Below are 15,714 nucleotides of genomic sequence, written 5' to 3'. Positions count from 1 at the left end.
CCCCTGGCTCCTCCGCCCCAGCCCTCGGCCGGCTCTGCCCGGGGTGCTCAGATTGCCCGGAAGCTCTCTGGCGGCTCAAGACTCCGGAGGCCTGAGCAACGGCCTGGGTGGGTGGCCGGCGCGCTGGGGCAGAGACGCCAACTCAAGCAAAGCCTGGGGTTGCTCGGGCTTCGCTGACGTGTTTGTGTGACGAGGGTGCGTCCCCAGGAGCATTTTTACCCTGGTGAAGACCGGGAGGACCTGAGCTGGAGCCTGCCCACCGGGGAGCGGACGGGGGCTGCCTCCAGACTGGCTGTGCCCGCCTGGGCCCCGGACAGGCCGTGGGGGGCAGCTGGCGCTGTGGACCCCACAGCTGGCTGGCCTCGACCCCTGCCCACTCCCGGGGCTGGAATCTCTAGTGGGGCCAGGCTAGGCCTGATGGCTGTGCACAGAGGAGCCCGGTTCTAAGGAAACCCCAGGAAATAGCAAATTTATCACCCTTAGAATGTCAGGCTGTGAAAGCTCAACACAGAGAACCGGCCGGGAAGCGCCTGCTGCTTCGGGAGCTGCTGAAACCCGTGTGACTGACGGGCAGGAAGCGCTGAGCGCCTTGCCTTTTCCAGCACCTCTGTCAGGGAGAACCCAGAATGACCGTGGTCTATTTTTAAACTCAGCTTCTTGGGTAAAAAGGCAAATGAATGCAAGCTTATGTCACGGGGTTATTTTAAAAAGCAGTTTCCAAGAAATGTCCTGGCCACTGTGTTCAGGCGACCCCCCCCCCCACCTCAGTGAGGACCCAGGACTCGCTCATCAAAGCGGTGGCTGGACCCTGCCTCCTGGGCTGCTCAGGGATCCAACCTCGCACGGCCTCGCGATCGACCCAGGCTCTCAACTAACCAGAAGCAAAACCAGCTCCACGTGTGGCCAACGCCACACAAGCATTTCCACCAACTTTGCTGTCCCGAGCCTGGTGTCCGTCACCTGGCTTGAGACCCCCGCGGCCCCTCGGCTCTCCTGTCCGCTCCCTGACCCGACCTCCGCCCGGTGCCAGCTTCCCGGCTGCAGCGCGGCCGGAACACCACTCCGCGAGGCCGCGTGGCTTCCCTCCTGGTCCCCGGACATTCTCACCACGGTTACCGTGCTGTTCTTTCTGGCAGTGCGACCACCACGTTTCTGTTTAACGGGCTCTCGCTGGCTTGTGATCTGTGGGGACTGGTTGGAAAGCCGGCTCCTGCGCTGCTCCCTGCACCTGCGGGCTCGCACTCACCTGCTGCGGGGACGGCAGGACCAGCGGGGCAGGGGCCCCCTGGAAGCACTGATCTGCGGAAGCTGGTCATTCCCTTCTCTGTCCCTCTTTCAGCCTTTGGGCCACGAAAGGTGGATTTCAAATGAGGAGTAACTGACGTCTGTGCCCGACAGCCCTTCACCTTGGCGGGTGGGGAGGGGGCACAGGGCCGGCTCGCCTGTCAGTGGGGCTGCCTTCCCGCCCTCCAGGTTAAATTGGGGGACAGGGTTGCTGGCAAACGGGTTCCTGGAAGGAGAGCCCGTGGGGGCCCAGTGTGCAGAAAGGAGCCCTCCTGAGAGCAGCCACCTCACATTAAGGCAGGGAGGCGCGGGAGCACGTCCGCCTGTGCGAGAAGAAGGCGCAGGGTGGGGCTCACCTCCCCCTGAGACCACATCAAGCCATTTTCCACCCTTGCTCCTTGGGAAGGACCAGGGGCGTGTCCCTTGAACGTCCCTTTGGGGAGAGTCCCCTTCAGGGGATGGTGGGGACAGCGGTGTCCCCACCGCCGCCCCACCTCTGGCTCCCAGGGGTGGAGGCTGACGTGTGTGGGGACCCTCCTTCCTCCTCTGTCCTCGGGCCTGCCCGTCCCTCTCCTGCTTCTCATCAGCACCGCCCCTGGGTCCTGGGCTCCGAGCAGGAGTGAAGCCAGGTCCACGGGGCTGAGCCTCCTTCCCTGCCCGGGACCCGGGAGGCCCTCGGCCCCCGGTGCTGGGCCCAAAACAGGCCTCTCCCAGCAGCAACCACGTTGCCCTGATTTCGTGAGCATTGATCACAACTTGATTAAAGGACTTGATGGGCCCTGGCCCTGTCCAGAGCTGAGTGGAGGCGCGCCCACCTGCCGGCATCCTGACCCCGGGGTCATGGAGGGCTTCGACCTGCCGAGTGAATTGAGCGTAATCTGAATCTCCTGTGGGGCTTACGTGTTACATTTCCATTCTCAAAATTAACACGTTAACCAACGAATTGAGAGAGGAGCCTTGAGAGAAGAGGGTGACATTCTAGAAATCTAACTGAAAACAAGAGTCTACCACATGAGCGCAGTGAGTAACCCCTCCCCACTCAGGTGCCTGGCGCCTGTCGGAACGTGTCTGCAGGGCTGCTCTGTTCTCGGCGGCAGGGCCCCCTCTCAGGGACGGACCCTTGCTGACGTGGGCAGGCTGCAGGGTCTGTGTTCAGCCACCACACGTCCTCTAGGCTCCTCTTCTGTGCCAGTCACTTTCCCAAAGTTACGAAAACGTGCCACCACAACGGGCCACTTCCTAAGTGCTGCTCCGTGTCCACGCTCCCCAGGGCCACGGCTGAAGCTGCCGATGTGCTGCAACACGAAGGCCAGCTTTCTCTGCTTTTTTGGGAGGGGAGGGTCATTATTTCTATTTAAACTACTGTTACCCACAGCACTTTTTCTGCCGTGAGGCTGCAGCTTCGACTGCTTTCCTCTGTTTCATCCAGGTTGCGGCCTGCACTGGTGACGGTCGTCAAGCAGGCAGCCCCGAGGGTGGAGGGCATGAGGGGGACGGGCCCAGACCCTGACCGCCCACTCCCCTCGCTTGGTGCACGATGCCCCCGGGAGACCTCGCTTCTGGGACGGAAGCCGCCGGCCTGAGAGGGAGCTGTACCCGGGAAGCCCACGGTTGTGACACTGAACACGTGGTCCGTGGTCCAGGGTCCAGTTACGTGCTCCCCTGTTCACGAGCCCTCACTCACGGCTCTGCGGGGACAGCAGGGACGCAACACTCCAGGACAAATGTAATTTAAGGCCAATTTTAAGAGATTTATAAAAATCATACACACAAACCAGGTTGAACTAGCCTCCCCAGTTACACAACACACTTTTCACACCGCAAGACACATCTTTCAACCTGGGATGACGTGTCTGTGGACCGAGCTTGTCCCTCCTTCACCATCAGTGCCGTCACAAGCGGGCGTGGGGCTGCGGCGACATCCCAGGGAGGGGCCCGAGACCCAGCCCCTGGCTGTCTGTGAGTTTCCCTTCTGTGTGTAGAGACCCTGGAAGAGCTCAGAGCTATTTCTGCAGTGGACGCCACAGCTGATCACCGCTGCCCTGTCCCCTCTAGGGGTCCTCCCCACGCAACAGGGGCCACAGCACAGCGCTGACGAGGTGAGCTGGGGACGCGGCAGCGAGGAGGGGGCTGAGCACACGGTACTGAACTTCCCGACCGCACTTGTGTCGATGGGGACTGACGCGCTGGCTGATTTTAGCTGCTTCAAAGGGAGTGAAGGAAGACATTCGGAGTGTTTTGCAATTTGCAAGCCAGGTCAGAAGGAAATATGTGAAGGTTCTGGAGATGGACAGACTCTACGGAGATCTCAGATTTCCCTGTCAACGGGCCTGTGAGAGTTTAACAGTCACGGCGGTGGAGGGGACGGCCAACGCTCCCAGCTGCACATGAGCCTCCTGTGCACAGGCATGGATGGAGCGCTCCGGCCACCTGTCTGCAGGTGAGCGCACCTGGAAAACGTGCCCAGGCTCGTCCCAACAGTGCCAGAAAGCACCAGAACTGGGGCCCTGAGGGCCTGCTGACAGCCAGCTCCCCAGGAGTCCTGCGCTCAGCGGCCCCTCTGTCGGAATCCAGGTCGTCCTCAGCAGGTGGGATGCGCGGTCCACGCCGCCCCGACCACTGGGAATGGCCCGGCTCTGCTGGGAAGTGCGGTCATGGGGAGGCCTCCACCTTGACTGTGAACAGTGGGGTTTGTGTTCATGTGGGGGAAAAATCAGTTTTAAAAATACAAAATAAAGTGAATTCAGTGTAAACAAAAAGGGGGCCGAATCACAAGCCTGGAGCAACAGCCCTTTATTCACAGACAGACCGGACGACCTGGCCCCACGCAGCTCAGCACCGCCTGTCCTCCGCTGGCCCAGGAACCCCAAGGGCTGCTCTAGTGTTCCCCTGTGGTTTGTGTCACACACACACACGAGGCAACCACACACACTACCTCCGTGGCAGCTGGGAAGCGGAGAACCCATTCTCAGGTGGAGCTAGGTTCGCACTTCTTTCTGAAGTGAGCCTCAGAGCCGCGTTTACGGGAACAGATGCAAAGTCTTTGGGTCCTCTGTAACAAGAGCCTCGCCAGGACGTGCTGAGGTGTCTTGCTGGGTGCTGACAGGAGGACTGGAGGTCAGTGCGAGACCTAAGAGCGATTTTCGCCTGCTCCAGCTCTTCCCCAGCCCGGGCAGCCGGGGAGCGCCCGTTGCGCTGTGCGCGCCGTTTCTCTGGGCAGGAACCTCATGGCCCGTTTCTGAGTCCACCCCATCTTCTGCCCTTGCTAGACCCGGGCACCAACTCCAGGGACACCCGTCCTGCCAGGACACTGGAGACCTCACTCGGTTCTGAAACAACCCGCCCCTTCCTACTGTGACCCAGAAGGTGGTCTTTGAATAGGACATTCACACGCTGGGCAGAGCTCTGCTCCCAGGGGGCAGGTGAAGAGACGAGGCTGAGGCAGGGAGCCCTGGGGTCTCCAGGCTCCCGACCACCCTCAAGGCGGGCAGAGCCCCGCAGGGTGCCCGCCACTCCGAGCCCCGCCGGGGTGTAAGCACCACGTGCCCTCCAGCGAGACGAGGGCGCCGGGGGGCTCGGGGCAGTTAGCAACCTGCTGCGCCTTGCGGCAGGATTCCACCCGGAGGAACCACAGCCACCTGTTTTAGGTGCCACCCTCAAGACTGGAGAGCACCAGCCTCTACGTTCTAGAGGGTCGTGGAGAGAGAGGCCGAGCAGGGGAAGCGAGGCCCACGAGAGCAGGCAGGCCCCTCGGGACCTGAAGTCCTTCCCCAGAAGAAGGCAGGAGGCAGACACTGACAGTGGGACCACGGCCCACAGGCCCCCTCCGCCTGCAGTCAGCCCCAGGCTTCAGCCTTACCCTTCCCCGAACTCGGCGCAGACCAGCCATCAGAGCCGTCTTAACTGAGCCCAGCGAGCTCCCGCCCTCGGGGGGCCCGACACCACCCTCAGGGCCCAGCAGGTGCCCTACAGACGCTGTCAGTAAAAGCAGCCCGTTTGGGGGGCTCAGCTCCTGGCCCCCCGGTTGCAGGCCGAGCACCCCAGACGCGAGTCTGACACAGGAATCCCCCACACAAGGCCCGTCCACCTCTCCCGAGGGCTCCTGTGCAAAGCAGACAACTTCAAAAGAGCTTGTCATTTTCTTCAAACAAAGCTCCCTAAATTTCCCGGCTTCGCTTCCGATGTACCTGACAGAGAAACTGGTGCCAGAAGACCCGAACGGCCTGCCCAGCACGTTGTCAAAGGCTAGTGGGGCTCTCCACTCTTAAAACACAGCGGAAGCCCAGCGCCACTTCTTCCTGACGCAGGCCGCCGGTCACACTGAGGGGAGGCCTCGGCGGCCACGACGTTGTGGAACAGAATTCTCACCGTGCAAAGCACAGGATTCCACCAACCTGCAAGGAACCCTCTGGGATTCTCTGCTTCATGGCCCTGGGCCCTGGCCACACATGGCAAACATCCCCTGCCCATCGCGGGGAGCCAGGAATCCAGGCATGAGACGTCTCGCGTGGCCCAGGCCAGGGCCCGTGCAAAGCCCCTCACTCGGGTCATCCAACTAGGGCACCGGGGCCGAGTGTCCCAATTTTGTCCACATTTTACAAACGGAGAAATTGACACCCAAAGAGCTTGGCCCACAGCCACGTGCGCGATGAAGCGCACACTTTTTTGGGGGGGGGGTGATCCTGCCTTGCCCACCGTGGGCAGTTCAAGCCCCGCATGTGGACGCACACGACGTGCTACCCAGGCGACGGCCACTGGATGGCACAGGTGGTCCTTTTCTAGAACAGGACCCCGAGCACGGTGAGCTCTGCCCACAGGGGGCCGTTCGTGCAGGGAAGGCGCCCCCCAGGGTTGCAGGGAAAGGGCCCCGCCCCACACCTCCCTGGGGCTTCCTCTGGTCTCCTGCCTCTGGACGCGCCTGCATCCGTCACCGGGTCCCTCCTCCAGCTCCCCGGTCTCAGGGCATCACGCATGTGTTTACAGCTACCCGCTGCGTTCCTCGTTCTGGGTCCTCATCTGGAGGCTCCCGCCCAACACAGGGTTTGGGGCGGCTCTCCGGCGCGCCAGGCTTTGTTTCCCACATGGAGGGAAAGCTGTGACTAACAAATGGTGAGCCTTCAAGGACGATCAGGGTCAGAGCCCTCGCTCTGCTCTGGGCCCGGGGGCTGGAGGGTGAACTTAACGTTGGCTGTGGCTGCTGAGTGATGTTAAGCAAAGAGAAACTCAGGATGTATTTTAATAAACACCCAGAGGCTGGAAGTGGTCAGTTCATCAAACTGGCCCCTCCTGCTGATGCTGACCTGTTGTGCAAAGTGTAACTCATGAGCAGTTCGCCCAACCACTCCCATCCCGAAGGCGCCAGTGCTCAACGCAGGGCAGCGTCTGCTCCCAGGGAGCCTGAGTTAGTCTGTCAAGACAGTCTTGTTTCAAGATTATTTCTTGGAGTGAAAAATTACCTGACTCACTTTTCTTTTATCAAGGAAGTGAATAAATGAAATAAGGCGTCTAGGGGTCTCTAGTTACAGAGCCATGACTCAGTATCTCTGAAACAATTTCTCTACAAACAGAAGAGTTAGAAAAACACCTCAGCTAAGAAGCGTGCACGCGCCTCGCGTGTAAGCAGCGTGACAGCGAGGAGATGCCTAGTCTGAGGGAGTTTATTGTTGCTCTTTTGCAGTAACAGATGAGGCGCGACTGTGCCCCGCTTCTCTAGCATCTCAGCGAGAAAGACAACAGGCAAGGACAACAGAGGAGTTAAAACACAGGAGCCCCAGGCCTGGGGGGCAGGTGGCTGCGCTCTGCGCGCAGGACCGCCGTGGACGGGCCGAGCCGAGCCTTCAGACCGCGCTCTCCTCCTCCAGTGACGAGGAGTCAGGGCGAGGGGAGCGGGCGCCTTCAGGGCCTTCTGAGTCACCTGCTCAGCCCTGACAGGAGGAGAGCGGGTCAGCTCTGAGCTGGGCGGGGACCCGGGCCCGGGGTCCGCCCCGCTCGACCGTCATGGCCTCTCATGACATGCCCGCGTCCAGGTCTGAACGCGAACCAGCAAACGAGTCCGACCACATGAGGGACAAACAGCGCGCACCGCCGTGCTGCCCCAACCCGCCGGGAAGCCGCTCAAACGTCTCCACCGGCCACGCCGCCCGCAGGGCCGCCCCCTCCACCAGGGCCCCGGAGAGCGTTTCCAAGGCGGTGAGCAGCACGTGAGCCACCCAGAGCCCCGGCAGCGACACGGGCCGCCCACACCACCCTCCGCAGGACGGTGACGGGGCCTCGGACCTGCCTGGCAGAGCCATGGGAGCGTCCTTTCCCCTTCAACCGTGGTCGTCGGCCCTGGTCCCGGGCCGTGCCCTCCTCCAGGTTATCAAGGGCCACAGGAAGCAAGACAAAAACAGCAAGTCTCCTCCAGCCAAGGGGCCAGCGGAAGCCCCAGCCACCGTCAACAGGAAGCCTTGAGCACTGAAGGGAAAGAGGGCTTCACGTCGTCTCCTCATTGAAACGCTGATAACAAGGGTGACTCCGGAGCAGGCCTTCCTCCTCCCTCTCCTCTGGGTCACGTCTGCCAAGGTCACTGTGGGGCTGGTGGGGCGCAAGCGAGGACCGGGAACAGTGTGGCCCGAGGACGGGGCCTAGGGATGTTATTAGACCACAGCGACATCCGGGTACCACTGACAGAGGGCGCCTTTTCTCTTTCACATGCTGGGAAAAGCCCTAAAGGTGCCAGACAGGACAGACCTTTCAGCAGAGTCCCACACAGCGGCGACCAGGTCGGAATGCAATGTAGTTTTAGACACAGAGAGACACCTGGACAGTTGGCTGAGCGTAAGGCTGACCAGCTCATGTGCACATTCCCAGCCTTCGGCTATTCCACTAGAGAAGAGCCACGTCCGACGGCGCTGGCCTGTCGTGTGTGTGCGGTAACAGAAGCAAGAGACCTGGATCCGAATCTGGATTCGGGGCCGGCCGCGAGCGGCCCGGCTGTCAGAAGGCACTGGCGGAGGGGCAGTGCGGAGGACTCGGGTTTCCCCGGGGTCTGCGGGCCTGCCGAGAGGTCAGGTGTGTAGCAAGTCACCGGGTGGCTGGGACGTTAACGAGGGCTCTGCTGGCAATCCGGCCGGCTCCCAGGAGCCCCTGAGAGGACAAGAGGCAACCTGCTACATCCGGAGAGGGAAAAGCTCCCTGCAGCCTACTGCAGGTGTCGGGAGACGACTCCAGAGAAGAAGAGTCATCTGCAAGGCCAGCTGGTTTAAGTCTGCCGGGGTCGGGGCGGGTGGGCGAGGGGAGGGGACATTCACCGTCAGCATCATGTGTGTCGCAGGGCAATGTGACACACGGTGGGGGCATTAAGGCAAGTCCACACCTGCGAGTGCTCACTCACTTCCTGTACATCCGGGGTCGGGGCCTCTCGGGAAACTGGCACAGGAGGCTGAAAAGGCAGCTCGCCCCCTTGGGGGTGGCGCTGAGGCCCCGCGGCTGGGGGGGTGTGGGTGCGGGGGCTCTGAGCTCGGCATGAACTTCAGTGCCTACAACTGTCACCAGGCAACGCTCCTTACTGAGGACTAATGAGTTGGAGAAAAGCCATCTGCGAAGCCATGGGTTTTGTGTTTGTCATTAATGAGTGTGCGTGTGCGCACACACACGTGGTCCTCGGCTGAACTGTGTCAGAAAAGGAACAGTTTCTGTAAGAGGAAAGCGAGCTGTGTTACCAGGCATTCCGCATTAACACCAGCGTGGCCGCTTGGGCTTTCAGTAGTTGCACCAGCCCCCAGGCTTCAGTAGCTAACGTCGCAGCGGCACGGCCCCTGGCCGGCGGGCGGCGGGCACGTCCGGCCACGGCGGGGAGGGGCCCCCTCACTGCAGCATGATGTCCTTCAGGTTCTCCTGCAGGATGGTGTCCTTCACAGCGTGAAACACGAAGCGGATGTTCTCGGTGTCTATGGCGGTGGTGAAGTGGTGGAAGAGGGGCTTGCTGCGGTTCCGCCGCTTCCGGTCGAAACACTGGACCAAGTAGCGCTGCACGTCCTCCAGCCTGTGGGGGTCGCCCTTGAAGTCCGGGAAGTGCTTCTTGATGCTGACGGTCTTCACCTTCTCCACCAGCAGGTCCATCTTGTTGAGGAACAAGATGATGGAGACGTTGAAGAACAGCTTGTTGTTGACGATGGTCTCAAAGATGTTCATCGACTCCACCAGCCGGTTGGTGCGCCGGTCCTCCATGAGGACCTGGTCGTACTCACTGGAGGAGACCATGAACAGGATCGATGTGATCCCGTCAAAGCACTGGAACCACTTCTGGCGCTGAGACCGCTGGCCACCCACATCCACCATCTTGAAAGGGATTTTTTTAATGACAAAGTCATGCTCCACGATGCCCTTGGTGGCCTTCCTCGCCAGCAGGATGTCCTGCTTGCTAGGGCAGTAGTTCTGTAAAAACAGGGTAAGGGAGCAATTTAGGAGGAAGAACATGAGAAAATAAGAACGAAAAGATGGGGTGGAGCGGAAGAGAGTGAGACGGACTTCTGCAAAAAGTTGAACTCAATACCAACAGCAACTTTGACGTACAAAAATACAAACTTACCGTGAAACAGAAAGTGAAGGAACTAAGCGGCTCATTTCAAAGTGAATGGGGGCCCATCAGACTGAGGATGGAGGGTCAGACTCCTCCTGTCAGGCCCCAGCCTGAAGTCCCAGCCACTCCCTTCCCCACGGGGACCTACCATCCTTTCTCCCCCTGCACCAGAGCTACCCTCTATTTTCCTAACTTCCAGGCCACACGTCTTCCAAAACCTTACTGTGAACTGATTTAAGTTACGTTTTGCAATGCTGTTTAAATTTAGCCTGCAATATATTCAATATGTTATTCTTGGAGGACTCCTAGAGTCTTCAGCAACACACAGGCAACTGTGGTCCCTCAGGCCGCTTTGATCCTGCGCTACGCAATTCTGCAGTGATCACTGCACACCAGTGCTCATGCAGCATCCTCGCCAAAAATGCAACAGGGACGGGGCCTCTAGACCCAACTACCAATTCACAAGGCACACGGGGGAGAGAAACTTCCTCAAAAGCACTGCAGGGACGGAAGAGCCAAGTCCAGATGGAAGGAACCCCACAGGGGAAATGGTCCAGTCACTCCTGCATCAAATAGAGCGGAAGAAAGAAAAGAGGGAGGGAGAAACCCACAGACGGAAAGAAGCTTCAGTGACACGGGCCAGCTGTGACGGGTGGGCCTTACCAGGAGGGCGGCTCAAACTGCTAGAAAGGCGCAGCGTCCCCAGGGACATCACTGAGACAAGCGGGGAGACTGGCTGATAGTAAGGAGTAACTTCTAATTATTACCATTTTAAAACTGAAGTACAGTTGATGTACAGTGTGCCAGTTTCTGATGTACAGCAGCGATTCAGTTATACACGGATTTATTCTTTCTCATTACTGTGGATCTTCTAGGAGAAATCATGGTATCGTGGTTATGAGTTTTAGAGCCTTATCTGTCACGAGACACACTCTAAAACATCACTGATGAAACGATACGATGATGGGTTTGCCCCTGGGGGGTGGGGAGGAGGCTGGTGAAACAAGATGCGTCCTGAGCAGTAACTGTTGACCCTGGACTTTCATTAGACTACTTTTGTGTCTGTCTGAATTTTCCGTAACATTTTTATTCTGAAGGAGGCCTTCGTTTGCGGAAGAACTCCTGTCTCCTCTTGGGAGGCCTGGGCCAAGGCGCTCTCACAGAAACACTGCTTCACCTCCCGATTTAGCCGGGACTAAAGGTGCACATGCAAGAAGGCGGGAGCTTCCTCTGTCCGAGTGAGGAAGTCCTCCCAGCGCACATGCTTCCCTGCCGCTCTGACACGGGCTGAGTGGGAGGGAGACGCCGAAAGCCACTCAGGGTCGTCGGCACGACAGAGACAGCTGTCGCGGCTTCGTGGCTCTGGTCCCCGCACAAAGGTTTGCTGACCCTGGATCAGACTCGGGGGTGGGGTCTTACTCACCAGCTGGCCGATCCGGTCCAGGTTGTCCAGGAAGTACTTCACTGATTCACCCTGTCATGGAGGAAGAAGATTCACGACTCAGTATGGATTGAGGAACCCTGATCTGGTAACTGGAAGGACCTAACACGGTCAAATGAAGGCTGTCTTGCCTCAGTGTAAACAGGAAGGAAAGGAAAAAGACTGAGTGTACATGTATTTTTTTAAACTAAAAACACAATTTAAAAACATTTAAAAATGCAATTTCTATAACTCCGATCCCAAGGTTCACATTCAGACTGTGTGTCTCCAGGCGCCCCCGCGTGGTTGTGGTGATGGGCAGGGTGCCGCCCCTCTGACCAAGCTAACCCTGTCCTTCCCAGATGTGGACGTGGCCTGCTCCGGGCCATGCCGCCGGGGAGCCAGACCGGGAGGTGCAGGCCCTGCGAACAGCTGTGCTTCTGGCAGGGCTGGCCCAGAGCTCTCTAAACACTGTCCTTAAAAACGGTGTCGCTTTATGAGAAGAGGCAAGTTACCAAACACGTTCCAGTTTCTGGAAACAGGCCTGACCTTCCATTTTACGTCACACGTTGGTACGACCTGATTTACCGTCTACCACGAGGAGAATCTTTGGTCTGGACTTCTGCAGGGGAATGGCCAGTCTTCTTTCACCCCCGGACATTGTCTGGACAGAACGCTGATGCAAACCGAAACTGCCAATCCCTAGAAGTGCACCTTAAGAATCACGCACAGTCCATTCTCGGAGGAGCTGCACCCCTAGGGCAGCAGCACTCATGGGTCCAAGAAGTGTTTAGAGGGCCTGCAGATGTCGACTTGAACGGAGCGCACAGAGGACGGGAAAAGGGCGCAGGCGTGCGACAGCTCCCCTCAGAGGGTGGGGTGCTGCCCGTTAGCTCCACCCCACGTGCCCACGGACACCGCGTCCCGCAGAGCCCACTCGGAACCCGCTTGCTGGCAGGGACCAGCAAGGCTGGCGAGGCTCTCGGGAGGTGGGCGGCTGCACACTCATGGCGTGGCGGGGCGGGGCCACGCGCACAAGCAGCAGGCTGACGCTCTCGACTTTTAAAGAGGAAGAGCATCAGGAAGGCACCAGTTTACAGCGGGGGGGCTTGTGACGTCATAAAAAAGAAAACAAAGGATGAAGATGGACTGGAGCAGCCGCCCCCGGCTTCTCTTCCCCACGTGTCTCCAACAGGCCTGAAGGAAGAAACCGACGGGTGAATTTCCTTCAGTGACGGACCGGCCTTCCCATTCTCAACTGAAGGCTTGTGGGATGATTCAGATGAGAGCATTTGTTTAAGGAGGTGGAACACGCTTCCGCCCCATTTGAGCACAGATTATGAACCACAAGGACGATTTTCCTCCTTGGCGTTGCGGGCTGCTGGAGCCGGCACCCAGCTTCCACCACGCGGCCACCCTGGCCTCGGGCCTCTCCCCGCCCCCCAGCCTTCCACGTGGGGAAAGCCTCCATCTGAGTGGCCGTGCACCTTCCCCGAGGGCTGCGTGCGTGTTCCTGCTCTGTCTGCACATCCCACCTCCTCCCGCGGCCGGAGAGGAAACAGCCGGTGAGCGGAGAGTGGCTGCACACGGCGAACTTACGGATTTACGGCTGCCCCTTCCCGCAGACTCCTCTCTCTCCCCTCCCACTGCCCCTCGTGCAGGGCCTTTGGAGGCTCAGCACCGCACAGGACCAGGCTGGCAAGATCGGTGCACGAGGGGCTGGCTCTGGTCACACCTCTTCCTCTGCCAGCAGTGCGGTCCAGCCCACCACAGCTGGCTGAACTCCAGTACTTTCTGCCAGTGTCACAGGGCAGGTGTGTGCGTGGCAGGGAGCCCATCTGGGTCAAGAATCACTGGCGGAGGCCCCGCAGGGGACGGAGGAAGGACAAGGTAGTTGTGGGTTAGTCCAAGACGTAGAGGTGGAGGCCGGGAGGAATCACAGGCCTTCAAAAAGGCAACAATAAAGAATGATTCTCCCCTCCTTCCAATGGGGCTGCCTGGTTAACATAAAATAGAAGCACTAAAAACCTAATGAACGTCTGAAAAATGTCTCGCTGAGGCATTAGTCATTAGCTAGCTCAAAACAAGTGGAATGAGTCAGAATCTGGTTTCTTCAGGCTTTTTATGGAAAGCCCCTGTATTTTTATTAACTTACTCAAATAACACAAAGAAAAAAAGCCTTCAAAATGCAACAGCTCCCCAACTATCTCTGTTCACTGTATTAGAAATTAAAACTGAGCGAATTTAGAAATACAAAAATACATAAGCGTACACCTAGTTAGCCACCGGAGATGACACTGTCACACGTCATGTGGCCTCTGGAAAGCTCCCCGGTACACTCTTGGGAGAATGGGAGTGAAAAAGGCAAACAGTGTCTCAGCATTATTATGAAAACAGTTCTGAGCAGGCGGGGCCCCTGGAAGGGTCTCAGGGACGCGCACCCCACACTTTGAGGACTGCCCTCGAGGGCTCCAGCTCTGTGCACCAGAGTCCTGGGCAGTGTGGGGCCACAGCCAAGGCTGGAGGCGGCTGGGCCCGCCCGGAGCGCCCGTGCGCGAGCTGCAGCGCCGTCCGGAGTGAGCGCAGGGAGGGCGCAGGTAGGGCGCAGGTAGGGGCTGCCGCCACGTACACTGCACATCGCACGGCGGCGCATCTCAGGACGAGGCGGGGAGCGAGAGGCAAGTGGTGGTAAGACGTTTACACTATTCCCTGCTCACAGGAGGGTTACAAGCGGGCAGAGCCAAGCATAACACGACAGCCACAGGAGCTGAAGCACACACAGCGCTCCCTGCGCGCCGGGCACCGCTGCAAGCGACATGAACTCAGTGATGAGTCCCCATTTGACAGATGATAAAACCAAGATGGACTGTTTAAGTAACCTGGCCAGTGGGAAGTCATGTGGCTCCTCGGTCCCTTTAGGGACACACAGAGGGTGAAAACACAGACAAAAGGGAGGGGATAATGAGCCCAAACCAGAACGACACTGACGGTGGGGGCGGCGCGCGGGGGTACAAACTACCAGTGGCACTCTTACCCTGCGGGGCGGGTGCAGACACGCCTGGCTTACTAGGTTTTAAGCCGTGCATGTTCAGACCCTTGCTGGAGTCACACAGGGTGTGAGAAACAGTTACATATTTTACAATTTCTAAAAAGAGCAAGAGAGAGAAGCACAGGGAAGGGCATCACAGGACGACGCTGAGGCCGGGCCAGCCCCTCCACGCGGCTTCTCAGACCAGCAGGCGGACCTTATTAGACACGACCTTTCCACCACTTTTGTCAGTCTCACGACTGGGCCTCCTTTCTTGCCCCCACCTCCTGCCGCCAGAGGCTTTGTCATGACTATAAACACATAAAAATGACACAGACACTCAATTTTAAAAGTATTGAACGAAATAGGAAAACACCTGGTCCTTCAAGGCTGAGCAGCCACAGAAAGAAAGGCCTCTGTTAGCAGCATGTCAGTGGGGTTCGCGGCCGAGAGGGAAGAGCTCCGAGTGCCGAGGTGCGAGCATTTTCCGAGAGCCTGTCTCCGCCCTCCCCTTTCCTATCACCCATCTTTGCCTGGGGGAAGGAGGAGAAAACGCTGAGAGAGGACTAAAAAGACAGTAAATGATGAATTACTCAGGATTTCCCGGTAGGGGAGAGGTCACTTTCCCCCACGTTATTCAGGCTGACTTCTGCCTTCGGTCGAGTCCGGCATCCCATCCCCCAGGCGTCCCCCAGGCAACCCCGCATGCATCAGCACCCCAAGCGCAACCCCAGGGTGGAGCTCCGGGGTGGAGCGTGATGGCTGAGGAATCTAAGCAGTCGATCCCACTGGTCTTTCTCAGACACAACAGGAAGCATTTAAGAGCTAAAAATGCCTTCCCTCCCGAAGTCCATTCCGTGGTTTTCCTTACTTTCAGGCACGGTTTGCTCTGTTCTGACACCATCTCACAGGTGCCACGTGGGGCCCGCGAGGGTCCATCCAAGCACACGCACCCCACACCCCACGAGTCCCCCCAGAAACCTTTCAAAACCTGTCACTGCCCCTTTAAGTCTCCCCAACCCCCTGCCTCTAAATCCATCTTCACTTCCTTCTACAGGCAGCTTATCCACGGAGCTAAGTTTAGCTACCAAATGCTAATCTTCCCTCCAGGGACATCTGAGGTCTCTGCTGGCAGGCTGCCCCGGCAGCACGGCGCTCGCGTCCACGGTGGAATCACTGCAGAGCAGCTGGCATCCCTGGAAGCAAGGGCTCTCTCCTCACAACGGTTTTTTTTTTGGGGGGTGGGGGGTGGAGGGAGCATCTTCTGGCCGAAGTCTTCCTCACTCCAACTCATTCCCTCCACCCCAGTCCCGACAGGGTCCGCCTGGTTAGTCCTCACAGTCCATGTCTCGTCCTGGGACAGCTTGTAATTTCCGACCCAAAGCAGTAAAATTTAAACGGAGCCACAAACGCAACAGA

General features: G+C 58.6%; 1 protein-coding gene across 1 annotated transcript in view; it reads right to left on the bottom strand.

Annotated features, from left to right (window-relative positions):
• Positions 1–4,062: 4,062 nt before the first annotated feature.
• Positions 4,063–15,714, bottom strand: part of GNA12 (G protein subunit alpha 12) — an 80,217-nt gene continuing 68,565 nt past the window's right edge. Inside the window, exons 3-4 of the mRNA XM_031471325.2 lie at positions 11,271–11,321; positions 4,063–9,702 (exon numbers count right to left, since the gene is read on the bottom strand). Of these exons, the coding sequence (XP_031327185.2) occupies positions 9,133–9,702; positions 11,271–11,321 (621 nt within the window). The 3' untranslated portion in view covers positions 4,063–9,132. The remainder of the gene's footprint in view (positions 9,703–11,270; positions 11,322–15,714) is intronic.

The sequence above is a fragment of the Camelus dromedarius genome, chromosome 24 (assembly GCF_036321535.1).
Source record: "Camelus dromedarius isolate mCamDro1 chromosome 24, mCamDro1.pat, whole genome shotgun sequence".
Lineage (NCBI taxonomy): Eukaryota > Metazoa > Chordata > Mammalia > Artiodactyla > Camelidae > Camelus > Camelus dromedarius.
This window is presented reverse-complemented; position numbering and strand designations above follow the sequence as displayed.